The sequence below is a fragment of the Protomyctophum bolini genome (assembly GCF_963924005.1).
Source record: "Protomyctophum bolini genome assembly, chromosome: 18".
Taxonomy (NCBI): domain Eukaryota; kingdom Metazoa; phylum Chordata; class Actinopteri; order Myctophiformes; family Myctophidae; genus Protomyctophum; species Protomyctophum bolini.
Genome location: NC_137879.1, coordinates 5,120,933 through 5,136,768, shown reverse-complemented (window position 1 = coordinate 5,136,768; position 15,836 = coordinate 5,120,933). Strand labels below are relative to the sequence as shown.

Sequence of the window (15,836 nt, the reverse complement as noted above, 5' to 3'; positions counted from 1 at the left end):
CTCTTTTGAAAATAGCAGATATACAGGCTATACGTACTAAGCCAATCAGATCTATCCGTATATCCCTATATGGGGTTCTATACCCCATCTATCTGATATCAGCACCACAGGTCAGTCCGGACCAAATATGGGATCATCCTATACTAAACATGTCATATGTCATATAGCCCAACGTCCTAGTCGGAATATCCTCATGTGCGGAGACTAAATATCCAATGAGCAACTCTCCCAGATCCGATAATATGAACGGAAGTGAGAGTCTTCGTTACAGACACAATAGGCAATATAAGATTTACACCCAACACAGACAATATATTTTTTGTAAATTAATACCCTACCCCCATGTCGCACAAATGTAGCGAAAATCGGCTGGCTATTTGAAGTATTTCATAATGTTAATTCTTTAAAAAAAAAGGGAACGGTTTCGGACGTACACGTTTTGCAACTGACGGCAACGGTAATGCATTCTGGGACCGTCATAAAGGAACCCTGATCTAAATGAGTCGTGTCAAGTCACGGCGGCATGCAGCCAGCCGCTGGTGTCGCGCCTGTCTCTGCTATCGCCGCATCGAAATGAGGTTGCTCTGACATTGGTATTCGCTCAATGCAGCTCAGCCAAAGTGGGGAAAGAAGCTCAGCCAACGTTAACCTATATTATTATTTTTTTCCTGCTCTTTTCCCATTAAATGATAGGTTTTTCTTTCCAATCTCTATGTAAAATAGTCGGAGGGTATATTACGAAGGGTTGGTCTCACTAGATCACTAGTTGACAACCACTGATTTAACATGTATGTAAGGTCTGTGCAAATTGGTGTAGTTACACGTGTGTGGCAGTTTGTGTTGTTGTATGATGTCAGAACAGGACGCTGATCGACCAATATAAGATGAAGCACACGATCCAGAGACTGAGATCTCGAGAGATACTGGAAGATATATGAAGAGAGCCAAGAGTCAAAGACTTGAGAGATAGCGACACAGAGAGAGAATGTCCTGGAAGCTGTGGAAGGTGCCTATGGACCGAGACGGGACGCGCCCGGCAAGAGTTCAACAGTCAGACTTGCTTTGTGTTGCTGCTGTGCCTGCGGGGGACAAAGTTTACTACTTTGGAGGTCTTTATGACGGGACGAGCTACGACACGGACCAGATCGATGTGAGCGTCTTCAACACAGTGACTTTACACTGGTTGACGACTAGAAGAGGAGGAAGACGTCCTGTCGAGGTTCCCTCCATGCGCTTTGGCCACACAGCTGTGCTCATAGAATCCACCGTCTACCTCTGGGGGGGTGTAGTGAATTGTAAGAGAAAAGAAGAACAGTATGGCAATGTATCCGGGGTTAGGGTCACAGGGGACTACTGGGACAACGCTCTTTATGCATTTGACGTCGACACCCACACATGGTTAAAGGTAAAGATGTCTGGCTTTGTTCCAGAGACGAAGTGTTGCCACTCATCCTGTACCTTGGGGAGTGTTATGTATGTCTATGGAGGATGCAGGAAGACTGAAATCACAAATGACATCTTCGAGTTGGACACCACCACGATGGTCTGGGCTTTGATTAAAACCAGAGGTACTCCGCCACCTGTTTCAGAAGCTTCCTCTGCCACTGTCATCGGGACAAAGATGTTTGTTTTTGGTGGCGTTGGGAGGGGAAATGAGCACTACAACGACATCAGTGTGTTTGACACAGAGACCAACTCCTGGTTGAGCACACCTTCTGCACAGCTTCGTCCAGAAGGACGCTACCGTCATTCAGCCTTTGCCTACAAGGGAGAGCTGCATATATGCGGTGGTTTCACCATCAGTAGTAATATGTGTCAGTGCAAGGATGTGTGGAAGATGAATCCCAACACATTCTCCTGGACGAAGGTTCTGCCCAAGGGGAAAACAGCAACATGGGGTTCTGCCCTGGTGGGAAATCGTGTCATCCTCGTTGATGGCTACACAGCCAATTCACGGCCCGTCTTTCGGATCTTAGACTTGAGTCCTACTCTGAAGACGCTTTGCAAGCTAACAGTTATCCAGTACGGTCTGGAGCAGAAGGGACTCCCACACAACATCAGGTGGGAACTGGCAGCCATGACACATGGGAAACGGAGAACACCGTGGATTAATGAAACCTGTGAGTATGCTTTTAACATAGTATTAGAAATACTAGACCTGTAACCATCAGAATATTTTGCGGAGCTTGAGTGGCGCAGTGGTGAAGTCCCCTGCCCACCACCCAGGGGGGATGTGGGTTCGAAACGACCATGGTGCACCCGGCTTTGTCGTGTGTCTACACGATGTAGGCTACGTTACTGATTGGTCAACAGTTTGACCTGCCTGTCCAAGCAGCTTATGAGTGGTCTGGTCTCCCTGGACTCGGTCAAGTGTCCTTGCCCCCTGTTGTCATTGGTCAATATTTATAACTACACAGTTGTTAAAAAAAAAACCTTTCTTTCTTTTCTTAAAAAAATAAAAATAAAACCTCTGGTATATAGTCCCCTCGTTTGTTTTTTCTAAATAAAACCTCTGGGATGCCCCCCCCCCCCCCTGTACAAGTGTTCTAAAGAAACATTGCAACATGGCAAACATTACCAGAAACTAAAAAAGTGCTCTAAACAAATATTAAAAGTCCACATATTTGGCTGCCACGTGACGTAATTCAGAAAGCCAGACATTGGAGCGGCTTGCACCTCTAAAATAAATCACACCCAGTGTGAAGTGAGTGGTGCCTTTGATGAGTTAATTTCAATGCGGTCTACTCTGCATATGAACTAGAGGAATAATAACATAATGATTCCATCATGGATACCGAAATAGACTAATGGACACGGTAATCACAGTCACCGTAGACACCCAAACACACATGGTCAAATAGGTGTGCAGCTAGCACCACTAAAAAAAACCCCACACAAAACAGGTCTCCAAAGACGTCTTTGGCAGTGTTGGCTTTGGGAAAAACCACACGCATGTGAAGTGAGGGCCACACTTATCATCATACATCACATTCTGTGCTCAGCCAATCAAATCCCATCCGTGGTACACACGTACACACACTCAAAGCTGGGCATAGGAGGGGCTATCGCCCCTCAAAAAACAAAAGAATGACATTGCCCTGGATCTACGTCATTGCAAATCCAGCGATTGAGAGGCAATGCAGTAGATCTACGTCTCATGGTCCTTTTAGTGGTTTATGATAGCTTACAGTAATTGCTGTCGTAATGCTATATACATAACATTAGCATTGGGTTGCTAGGCAATGAAGTAAACTGTAAATGTACCGTAAGCAAGCTGGCCGTGTGCGTTCACTTGTCCAAAACATCTTTCAGATGCCTTTCTGTCGGATGCCTTCCCCACATTGTGTCCCTATAGACTAAATAAGCTTTAAACGGTGGCCCATAGTCAAAGTAGTGATGACCGCGGTAACACTATGTCTTCCGAAAGCGAAAGAAACCCACAGCACATAAGAAGGTCTGTGCAAATTGGTGTTGTTACACACGTATGGCAATGGTTTGTGTTGTTGTATGATGTCAGAACAGGACGCTGATCGACCAATATAAGATGAAGCACACGATCCAGAGACTGAGATCTCGAGAGATACTGGAAGATATATGAAGAGAGCCAAGAGTCAAAGACTTGAGAGATAGCGACACAGAGAGAGAATGTCCTGGAAGCTGTGGAAGGTGCCTATGGACAGAGACGGGACGCGCCCGGCAAGAGTTCAACAGTCAGACTTGCTTTGTGTTGCTGCTGTCCCTGCGGGGGATAAAGTTTACTACTTTGGAGGTCTCTATGACGGGACGAGCTACGACACGGACCAGATCGATGTGAGTGTCTTCAACACAGTGACTTTTCACTGGTTGACGACTAGAAGAGGAGGAAGACGTCCTGTCGAGGTTCCCTCCATGCGCTTTGGCCACACAGCTGTGCTCATAGAATCCACCGTCTACCTCTGGGGGGGTGTAGTGAATTGTAAGAGAAAAGAAGAACAGTATGCCAATGTATCCTGGGTTAGGGTCACAGGGGACTACTGGGACAACGCTCTTTATGCATTTGACGTCGACACCCACACATGGTTAGAGGTAAAGATGTCTGGCTTTGTTCCAGAGATGAAGTGTGGCCACTCATCCTGTACCTTGGGGAGTGTTATGTATGTCTATGGAGGATGCAGCAAGACTGGACTCACAAATGACATCTTCGAGTTGGACACCACCACGATGGTCTGGGCTTTGATTAAAACCAGAGGTACTCCGCCACCTGTTTCAGAAGCTTCCTCTGCCACTGTCATCGGGACAAAGATGTTTGTTTTTGGCGGCGGTGGGGAGGAAAATGAGCACTACAACGACATCAGTGTGTTTGACACAGAGACCAACTCCTGGTTGAGCACACCTTCTGCACAGCTTCGTCCAGAAGGACGCTGGCATCATTCAGCCTTTGCCTACAAGGGAGAGCTGCATATATGCGGTGGTTTCACCATCAGTAGTAATATGTGTCAGTGCAGGGATGTGTGGAAGATGAATCCCAACACATTCTCCTGGACGAAAGTTCTGCCCAAGGGGAAAACAGCAACATGGGGTTCTGCCAAAACATCGCTTTCCCTGGTGGGAAATCGTGCCATCCTCTTTGATGGCTACACAGCCAATTCACGGCCCGTCTTTCGGATCTTAGACTTGAGTCCTACTCTGAAGACGCTTTGCAAGCTAACAGTTATCCAGTACGGTCTGGAGCAGAAGGGACTCCCACACAACATCAGGTGGGAACTGGCACAAAAATTGAGGGAAAAAAAAGGTTAAAGTAAAAATAAATAAAATCTAATGATGTTGATGAAATGTAGGCTATGTTACTGATTGGTCAATAGTTTGACCTGCCTGTCCAAGCAGCTTATGAGTGGTCTGGTCTCCCTGGACTCGGTCAAGTGTCCTTGCCCCCTGTTGTCATTGGTCAATATTTATAACTACACAGTTGTTAAAAAAAAAAACGTTCTTTTCTTAAACAAATAAAAATAAAACCTCTGGTATATAGTCCCCTCGTTTGTTTTTTCTAAATAAAACCTCTGGGATGCCCCCCCCCCTGTACAAGTGTTCTAAAGAAACATTAAAAGTCCATAGACTTGGCTGCCCCTCTGTGTTTGTTTAAACATGGCAAACATTACCAGAAACTAAAAAAGTGCTCTAAACAAATATTAAAAGTCCACAGATTTGGCTGCCACGTGACGTAATTCAGAAAGCCGGACATTGGAGCGGCTTGCGCCTCTAAAATAAATCACACCCAGTGTGAAGTGAGTGGTGCCTTTGATGAGTTAATTTCAATGCGGTCTACTCTGCATATGAACTAGAGGAATAACATAATAACCGAAATAGACTAATGGACACGGTACATGTACGGGCTACATGTATGCACATAAGAAGGTCTGTGCAAATTGGTGTTGTTACACACGTATGGCAATGGTTTGTGTTGTTGTATGATGTCAGAACAGGACGCTGATCAACCAATATAAGATGAAGCACACGATCCAGAGACTGAGATCTCGAGAGATACTGGAAGATATATGAAGAGAGCCAAGAGTCAAAGACTTGAGAGATAGCGACACAGAGAGAGAATGTCCTGGAAGCTGTGGAAGGTGCCTATGGACAGAGACGGGACGCGCCCGGCAAGAGATCCACAGTCAGACTTGCTTTGTGTTGCTGCTGTGCCTGCGGGGGACAAAGTTTACTACTTTGGAGGCCTTTATGACGGGACGAGCTACGACACGGACCAGATCGATGTGAGCGTCTTCAACACAGTGACTTTACGCTGGTTGAACTTTCCCCCAGTGACAACTAGAAGAGGAGGAAGACGTCCTGCTGAGGTTCCCTCCAAGCGCTGGGGCCACACAGCTGTGCTGATAGAATCTATCATCTACCTCTGGGGGGGTGTAGTGAATTGTAGGAAGATACAGAATGCCAACTACTACTGGATTACCATCACAGGGGACTACTGGGACAACGCTCTTTATGCATTTGACGTTGACACCCACACATGGTTAAAGATCAAGATTTCTGGCTTTGTTGCAGAGGGGAGATCTGGCCACTCAGCCTGTATCTTGGGGAACATTATGTATGTCTTTGGAGGAAATAGCAAGACTGGGTTTGCACTGAATGACGTCATCAAGTTGGACACAACAACAATGGTCTGGGCTTTAATTAACCCCAGGGGTACTCCACCACTTGTTTCAGAACTTCACTCTTCCACTGTCATCGGGACAAAGATGTTTGTTTTTGGGGGCGGTGCAGGGGAGACAAACTACAACCACATCAGTGTGTTTAACACAGAGAACAACTCCTGGTTGAGCACACCTTCTGCACAACTTCGTCCAGAAGGACGCTGGGGTCACTCAGCCTTTGCCTACAAGGAAGAGCTGTACATAATTGGTGGTTACATCAACAGCAATAAGTATCAGGTCAACGACGTATGGAAGTTAAACACCGACACACTCTGCTGGAAGAAGGTTCGGCCCAAGCGGAAATCAGAAACTTGGCATTCTGTCATATGTTTTTCCCTGGTGGGAGATCGTGTCATCCTCTTTGGAGCATACACAGCCCATGCACAGCCCATCATACATATCTTAAACTTGAGTCCTAGTCTGAAGACGTTGTGCAAGCTAGCAGTGACTCAGTATGGTCTGGAGCAGAAAGGACTGCCGCACAACGTCAGGTGGGAACTGGCAGCCATGACAACAGGAAGAAAAAGAAAACAGTGAACGCCGTGAAAAAATATTAGTAGCAACTCATTAAAACCTGTGAGTATGCATTTAACGGTATAGTGGAAAGTCCTTGGGCAGTGGCAAACGTCTGTGGAGAATGTGTGGAGAAAGAGCAAAACTGAAAAGTCATCAAATGGCAGGTGTAGTTACTAGTTGCCATGGCAATCAATTGGCTGGAAATGCTACAGGTGTGGTGACTCATTAGATCCACTGGCAGACCCTGAGCAGAGCATTTTTTCTCGTGCGGTTCCGGACAACTGTGTATCCGACACTCCGGCACTGCACTCCCCGTGGTGGCGTGGCACGCGCGTGTCGAATTTGAGACGAACACACATTCGTACAGAGACCTGGTGCATTTATTGTAAGATTATGGCGCTTGAGTGGCACAGTGGTAAAGTCCGCGCCCACCACCCAGGGAGGCTGAACCCTGCATGGGCCATTTTTTTTCTTTCTTTTTTTTTCCAAAAGAAAACCTCTGTCCTACTACTACTACTAATAATAATAATAATAATTATTATAATAAATGTTTATTTATAATGCAGTTTACATATTCTGGTGTTTCTTGTCTTGCTTTAAATCTGAAGACGAGGATCAGCAGAATCCTGCCTGGATTCATCAAGTGACGTCATCTCACCTCCGCCGTCCTCCCCTGGCGCAACAAGTGTTTAAATCATGGCGATAATTAGCAGAGGGAGTGCAGCGCTGGCAGCGCACATCTGCATTCCTCGTTGTCATTATACGTGTAGGAGGGAGGGAAGGGAGGGCGAGTTGAAACAACCTTGGCCTGCAGGGCTCCAGTTTTATCACTCCTCCCGCGTCTCTCCCCCGGGGCGGTAACGGTGATACGCTGCAGGCTCTACGATACGCCGCCGGCCCACCTTTTATTCTCATTTCCCCCTCCGCGCTTTGGCAGCTCATCAGGAGCAGAATGGATCTGTCCCTTTAGTGCTTGACCTCAGGAGCTGCGTGCGTGCGTGCGTGCGCCGTGCGTTTGTGCGTGTGTGCGCCGTGCGTGCACGGAATGTAACACTTTCAACACGTTGAGGGAAGAAAGCAGTGGCAGTGCACTGGAATGGAGAAAGCATGCAGGACAAGCGCATATGCACACACACACACACACACACACACACACACACACACACACACACACACACACACACACACAGGGTACGGAGGGGTCCTGGGAAACCCTCCAACGTCCCCTCTAACTGTTACCCCAGATGTGCATGCATGTACGGGGCCTGTTTCGCTGGTCAGGGCATGGCACATCTGTGTGTGTGTGTGTGTGATGTGTGTGTGTGTGTGTGTGTGTGTGTGTGTGTGTGTGTGTGTGTGTGTGTGTGTGCGTGCATGTATGTGTGCCCCTTTGAGGGCGCCCCTCCCCAAGAGAAACGGAATGCATTAAAACATCTTTTGAAATTAGCAGATGTACGTAAGCTCTCAACATGTCGCGACGACTTCTTCAGACATTCAATGAATAAATATAATGAAGAAGATCTCTCCATTGTGTGAAATGTTCTCTTCTACTATAGGACAATAGGACAATTACAATAGGTTCTCTACTAGGACAATTACAGGTTATAGGTTCAACATTCATTCAGTCTAATAGTGCACCTGATGTGCAGTGGTGGAAAAATAATCAAAATTGAAATCTCCAAAGTAACTATAGTAACTATTGTGGCTCTGAGATGTAGTGGGGTAGAAGTACTGGAAATTGGAAATACTCAAGTAAAGTACAAATACCTCAAAATTATACTTAAGTAGAGTACTTAAGTAAAAGTACTTAGTTACTTTCCACCACTGCTGATGTGCAGACCGGGTGGTGTACAGTACGTGCATTACAAACAGTAGTGCAGCATTTAGTTATACTCGGGCGGCGATTACTTTCAACCGACTCTCTTTACAAAGGAATTAAGCTAAATGAGGGAGTCTCAGAGAAAAAGGCTTTGAAATGTTCCCACTCAAAAAAAAACAAAGAGAAAGAAGGGATGATGATGTATTGAACAGTATACACAGCATTCATTTATAACAGCACTGCTGAAGGCTGAAAACTCTGCATGTCAAGCTCAAATACCTACACACGTTTAGTAGTACAAAGACCTTGTCATTATATCTTTGAGTTGGAAGGTGAGAAACGGTATGATGGAGTACATGTTGGCCTATAGGATATTGGGATCAGGTTAGGATGCCTCTCGGGCGTCTCCCTATAGGGAGGTCCTCGAGGCACGTCCCACTGGGAGGAGACCCCCGGGGCAGACCAAGGACCACGTCCCACTGGGAGGAGACCCCCGGGGCAGACCAAGGGCCACGTCCCACTGGGAGGAGACCCCGGGGCAGACCAAGGACCACGTCCCACTGGGAGGAGACCCCGGGGCAGACCAAGGACCACGTCCCACTGGGAGGAGACCCCCGGGGCAGACCAAGGATCACGTCCCACTGGGAGGAGTCCCCGGGGCAGACCAAGGACCACGTCCCACTGGGAGGAGACCCCGGGGCAGACCAAGGACCACGTCCCACTGGGAGGAGACCCCGGGGAAGACCAAGGATCACGTCCCACTGGGAGGAGACCCCCGGGGCAGACCAAGGACCACGTCCCACTGGGAGGAGACCCCGGGGCAGACCAAGGATCACGTCCCACTGGGAGGAGACCCCGGGGAAGACCAAGGCGCAGTTGGAGGAAACACATCGACTCACTGGCCTTGGAACGTCTCGAGACCCCCCCAAGGAGGAAGTCACTAATGTTGCTCTGGAGAGGGAAGTCTGGAACACTGTGGTTGAGCTGTTTCCCCGGCAACCCGACTACGGATAAGCGGTTGAAGATGGACAGATGGATGGATGGGGCAGGAGTGGCAATGACATCATTATATTACCACAGATTAACTGCTCCTGGTGCCATATCTTTTGAATTAAAACGGCATGAAACACAGTAATCTGAAAAGAACATGAAAGCCATTGCATTTCCTAATGACTAATGTATTAATTAAAACAAAACATTTCTTTCTGTGGGACTGGGATGGGAGAGGAGTGAAAATCCCACTTCAGTGACATTTTCAACTAAACACATTCAGGATCAAACACGAATTTTGACCTGATGGTCAAAGATTCAATTCATCCCCTGAGCCAGCAGACCGGCTCTATTAGCTCAATGGTAAAAAAATGTTCAGCACTTGCACATGCAGGAAACAGGGTTCAAATCCGGGGCAGAAGAGGGAAAGTCACAAGCAGCTCGATTTAACCCCATGGCATCACTATTTTAGGCATTTTTTCAAACATAAATAAGCACTAACTGCTCGCAAAACAAAACTGCTAAATATTGGACACCACTAGGCTCTCATCTTAGAAGAGCTCCTTTCCAGACACAATACATACGAGGTGTGAAGTGTGCAACACCACGGCGAAGAGCGTCCAGAAGGAATCGCAGTATTATATAACTCAACCCTTAAGGTCAAACCTCGAGTCTCGCCGTCTAAGGACGACCATTCCTCAACACTTAAAAAACCCACAAACATCGAGTCTCGCCGTCTAAGGACGGCCATTCCTGAACACTTAAAAACCACAAACCTCGAGTCTCGCCGTCTAAGGACGGCCATTCCTCAACACTTAAAAAAACACAAACCTCGAGTCTCACTGTCTAAGGACGGCCATTCCTCAACACTTAAAAACCTTGAGTCTCGCTGTCTAAGGACGGCCATTCCTCAACACTTAAAAACCACAAACCTCGAGTCTCACCGTCTAAGGACGGCCATTCCTGAACACTTAAAAACCACAAACCTTGAGTCTCGCCGTCTAAGGACGGCCATTCCTCAACACTTAAAAACCACAAACATCGAGTCTCGCCGTCTAAGGACGGCCATTCCTGAACACTTACAAACCACAAACCTCGAGTCTCGCCGTCTAAGGACGGCCATTCCTCAACACTTAAAAAACCACAAACCTTGAGTCTCGCTGTCTAAGGACGACCATTCCTGAACTCTTAAAACCACAAACCTTGAGTCTCGCTGTCTAAGGACGACCATTCCTGAACTCTTAAAACCACAAACGTTGAGTCTCGCTGTCTAAGGACGGCCATTCCTCAACACTTAAAAAACCACAAACCTTGAGTCTCGCCGTCTAAGGACGGCCATTCCTCAACACTTAAAAACCACAAACCTTGAGTCTCGCTGTCTAAGGACGGCCATTCCTCAACACTTAAAAACCACAAACCTTGAGTCTCGCCGTCTAAGGACGACCATTCCTCAACACTTAAAAACCACAAACCTTGAGTCTCGCCGTCTAAGGACGGCCATTCCTCAACACTTAAAAACCACAAACCTTGAGTCTCGCCGTCTAAGGACGACCATTCCTCAACACTTAAAAACCACAAACCTCGAGTCTCGCTGTCTAAGGACGGCCATTCCTCAACACTTAAAAAACACAAACCTTGAGTCTCGCTGTCTAAGGACGGCCATTCCTCAACACTTAAAAACCACAAACCTTGAGTCTCGCTGTCTAAGGACGGCCATTCCTCAACACTTAAAAACCACAAACCTTGAGTCTCGCCGTCTAAGGACGACCATTCCTCAACACTTAAAAACCACAAACCTTGAGTCTCGCCGTCTAAGGACGGCCATTCCTCAACACTTAAAAACCACAAACCTTGAGTCTCGCCGTCTAAGGACGACCATTCCTCAACACTTAAAAACCACAAACCTCGAGTCTCGCTGTCTAAGGACGGCCATTCCTCAACACTTAAAAACCACAAACCTCGAGTCTCGCTGTCTAAGGACGGCCATTCCTCAACACTTAAAAACACAAACCTCGAGTCTCGCCGTCTAAGGACGGCCATTCCTGAACTCTTAAAACCACAAACCTTGAGTCTCACTGTCTAAGGACGACCATTCCTCAACACTTAAAAACCACAAACCTCGAGTCTCGCTGTCTATAAGGACGACCATTCCTCAACACTTAAAAACACAAACCTTGAGTCTCGCTGAGATCAGATCAGCACATTTCTCGAGGAATGCAAATGACAAAGCTGCATCCCAGTAGCTTCCACAGTGGCCTGTTGCAACATGCAAGTCGAGGTTCTGACACACAGCTAATTGCCTCAGAAGACAATCATCGTCTCTCCTTTGCTGCTGCACTGAAAACACCCGTTTCTCACCTTCCAACTCAAACCTGTTTTTAAGAGGAGCCAGTAGTGTTGACGCTTGGCAAAATTACCCCTCTTTAAAAGAGAGCAATAATTACAAAGATGCCTGCATGATGGTCTGATAGTGTGGCTTCTACTGTATAGACAGCAACATTTTGACAAGTTAATATCACTATTATTTCCCAACGCTGAGTCGAAATATATCGACATTTGCTGTCGTTGTGATGAGGGCAACGAGGCTTTAAGCCGCCAGCTTGCCATCAGGCAAAGACAGTGGTGTAAAGTAACTAAGTACAATTACACTTAACCCATTCTGACCTGAGATCAGATTCATACGAGGTTTCCACTGGACACACACTGGTCTGATGAACCAATTCTGACCTGAGATCAGATTCTAAAAATGTCAGTCGTTCTTCGATTTTTCAAAAAAAGCAGACCTACAAGCTCGTAGCGCGCCACTCGGTGGCGCGCTACGAGCTTGTAGATCTGCTATTTTTCAATAGCTAAAGCATAACATGATGCTAACACCAAAATGGGTTCCCGTTCAGAATGGGTTAAGTACAATTTTGAGTTTTTTTGTTTTTTTTGACTTCTACTCCATCTCAGAGGCAAATATTGTACTTTTACTCCATTACAAGTATTTGAAAACTTTTGTTACTTAGTAGATTTTGATTATTATTATTACAAGACATACATTAACCACTTCAGCCCTATGTATAGGCCTACGTTTATTTTCTGAGCTTGTAGATCTGCCATTTTCAAAAAAGATGCTTTATGCATTTGAAAACTTGTGAAATGCCACATTTTGCATAATGGGCACTTTCCACTTTTCATTCATTTCAGTACATTTTGATACAAATACTTTTGTAGCCTATAGCTGTATACTTTATTCAATGTTGAATTCCAGACTGAGAATATAGTACGTATGTCTACATTGCATTTGCAGTAATGATACTAAGATAACTGTTTTCCAACCCTTGGCAACAGGCTGGGGCGCACGCACGCACGCGCACAGTATTTGTCACAGCTCTTTCATTATGTACTACTACTACTGTATCAGTGTTCACGCTCCAGCTCTTATTAACAAGTCCTTGAAGGAAGACATTTAATTAAACTTCTAGCCTCCCCCCCCCCCCCCCCCCCGCACCGAGGAGAGGAAACAAAGAAAACAACAACCAAGTGGTCAGTTAATAGCTCAGGGATCTTTATGTTCACGACGAGCCACCGGAGGCCAACTCTCTGACATTATAACAAATAGCATTCATTACAAAATGTTCCGACTGACCAGGCCGGGTCTATAATCTCTCCGTTCCCTGATGTAAATATTGTGAGTGCCCAGGACGGGACGCGAGGAGGCTACAGATATATCCAACACAGCATGAACGATGTGCCCATTCAGAGGCGGCCTTATCACCCTGTCTGGGATGGGGCCGAGTTTATTGCCCAATTGATGGTGAAAAATCACCTCCCCCACCCAGACATAATTTCCTCCTCACCGCCGGTCCTGCCGTTTCGGTGATGAGGTGATTTGAAACGGAGGGACACGGACGGGGGTTGAGCCTTTTTTATATGAGGCGTGGCCTTTTCATCTGCCCGACCACTCGCTTTACTCAATGAACAGCAAATTACGGTTGTTCCAAAGGCTGGCCGTCTCCGTCTGCTGGTCGCATTGATATCAAAACACAGTTTATAGGCTGATGGAAGATTGTACTGCAAGTGGTGCAAGACAAAGAAATACCACAGTACAGTACAGTACAGTACAGTAACTATAAGTTAAGGTAAGGTCATTTAATTAATAAAGCGCCTTTTAAAACAACCCAGAGAACCCCAGAGATAACTTATGCTATATGCCTTCAAGTATGTGAACAGGTTTCTGACCAAACCGCTCCCGGAAGTCCTACCGTGTACAAACGGTTTGGCCCCCCTCCCCCCCCCCCCCCCCCCCGGTGTGTCACCCCCTCCAGTTAGGGTCAAATTCCAGCGAGCGGCTTGGAGCGAGCGGACGGACGGACGGACGGAGCAGCGGGGGTGTCTGTCTCACGCCCCGGAGGACGTCAGGGGTGATGACACCAGGCGTAAGGCGATCCCCCCAGACATCACCCCAAACACACACGCACGCACACACACACACATACAGCCACTGCCCTCAGACATCACCCCAAACACACACACACACAGCCACTGCCCTCAGACATCACCCCAAACACGAGCGTGCGCACACACAGGCACAGGCGCGTGCGCACACACAGGCACAGGCACAGTCGCACACACACACACACCCCTCAGGCTCACACACACAATCGCTGTCACTGCCCTCAGACATCACCCCAAAAATATGCACACACACACAGCCAGCCCCCAGACATCACCTCAAACACACTCTTGCTGTCACTGCATGACCCTCATCTCACATGACCTCACTGTGGGGTATCCACAGCTAACTCGCGTCGCCAGGCTTTTCCACCTCGGAGAGGAAAGCCTGGTCTGTGTTCCAAAATGGCCGTGTGAACCGGTCTGGATTTGTAGTCATCATCAGGCAGGAAACCACAAGGCGCAATAAGAATTCCTCCATTATCATAGTACTGATTCCGTCTTGTCGTTTCCTGCCAGATGACTACAAATCATGGACTACAACATGACGGAAGTTACCATCCGGATCCCAAACCGGAAATGGAACGCTGCCCCAGGCTAATTGACAGCAGACAGCAGAGGGTGCATATGGGGGACAAACTCAGGTGTTTTCCACGCAGGGCATGTGATCATTGGTCGCCCCGCACAGCCTGTGGCATTTCACCTGAGCAACCAGAATCTGTCTACGAGCTGCACAACGAGCGTGTAGTGTAAATGCCTCGATTTACAATTTCAATTTAGGGCAGTTAGCGGACACTTTTAATCCAGAGCAATTTACAGTAAGCTATAGAGCACCACAAGGTTATACGTCAAATAAAATAGTCATCAGCAAGCAATGATCATAAGGAAGCTAAGAAACGAGCAGAGAAACTGTACAGAAAAAGCTGAGTATATATTAGAGAGTTACGGTATAGTAATCTAAATTACATAGGTTTAGCCTTTGCATGTTCATCATGTTTTCATTGATTGATTGATTGTTTATTTATCTTCATGTCCTGCACACAGCCACACAATGTGCCCAACCCTCATGGGTTTATTATAAGACACCGACCATTTCACAATTTCACTTACAGCATGTTTACATTACATAATTCATTATATTACAACCCAGATTTTCCCAAGCCAAACAAAAGTCCCTTTGGCAAAACATATATCTCCATTTTTTACATTTCCATTAACCAAAATATCCCTTATGGCATTAGAGCAATAAAACAAAAAAGTTAACCTCATTTTCAATTTCACCAAGTTCACGGAACAAGCAACTGTAGGCCTACCTGTTATCAATACGCTTTGGTCTTATCAAGTCTGTTATGAGCATAGCGGCCTGTGACGTCATGTTTAAACAATCAAGACAAGAGGCCATCAAGAAATAAATACATCCATGCTGGCACAAACAACCAACGCTGCCTGGGTAAACAAAATCACGCTTTTAAAGTGCCGGTACACATATTAACCAGTTAACAGTTTCTTTAATATTATGTTATCGGTAAATAGTTCAATGGCCTTCCGTCTGTTAGGCCCTAGTAAAAGATACTGGTTCTGTCCAGAATATATTGTCTCCCGTCTTTCCACAAAATAATAGAAAATGCTCGACAGTGGACTCGATAAGAACCCGACTCGATAAGCCCGATCGATAAGATGCTCGTCATCAATAAAAAAGTTAACCCATTCTGACCTGAGATCAGATTCATACGAGGTTTCCACTAGGACACACACTGGTCTGATTAATCCATTCTGACCTGAGATCAGATTCTAGAAAAATGTCAGTCGTTCTTCGATTTTTCAAAAATAGCAGACCTACAAGCTCGTATCGCGCCACTCGGTGGCGCGCTATGAGCTTGTAGATCTGC

The 15,836-nt window shown here is 46.5% G+C and overlaps 2 protein-coding genes across 2 annotated transcripts; both read left to right on the top strand.

Annotated features, from left to right (window-relative positions):
• Window positions 1-985: 985 nt before the first annotated feature.
• On the top strand, window positions 986-3,598 carry LOC308333119 (kelch domain-containing protein 3-like; the record flags this gene model as incomplete). The annotated part of the gene is made up of 2 exons (XM_080789314.1): window positions 986-2,022; window positions 3,523-3,598. 2 exons carry the CDS (start codon window positions 986-988, stop codon window positions 3,596-3,598), a joined length of 1,113 nt encoding a protein of 370 aa, XP_080645440.1.
• A 47-nt stretch (window positions 3,599-3,645) lies between these two features.
• LOC308333118 (kelch domain-containing protein 3-like) lies at window positions 3,646-5,535 on the top strand (the record flags this gene model as incomplete). Its single annotated transcript, XM_080789313.1, has 2 exons — window positions 3,646-4,697; window positions 5,460-5,535. The coding sequence occupies 2 exons, from the start codon at window positions 3,646-3,648 to the stop codon at window positions 5,533-5,535; spliced, it is 1,128 nt and encodes a 375-aa protein (XP_080645439.1).
• Window positions 5,536-15,836: the final 10,301 nt, after the last annotated feature.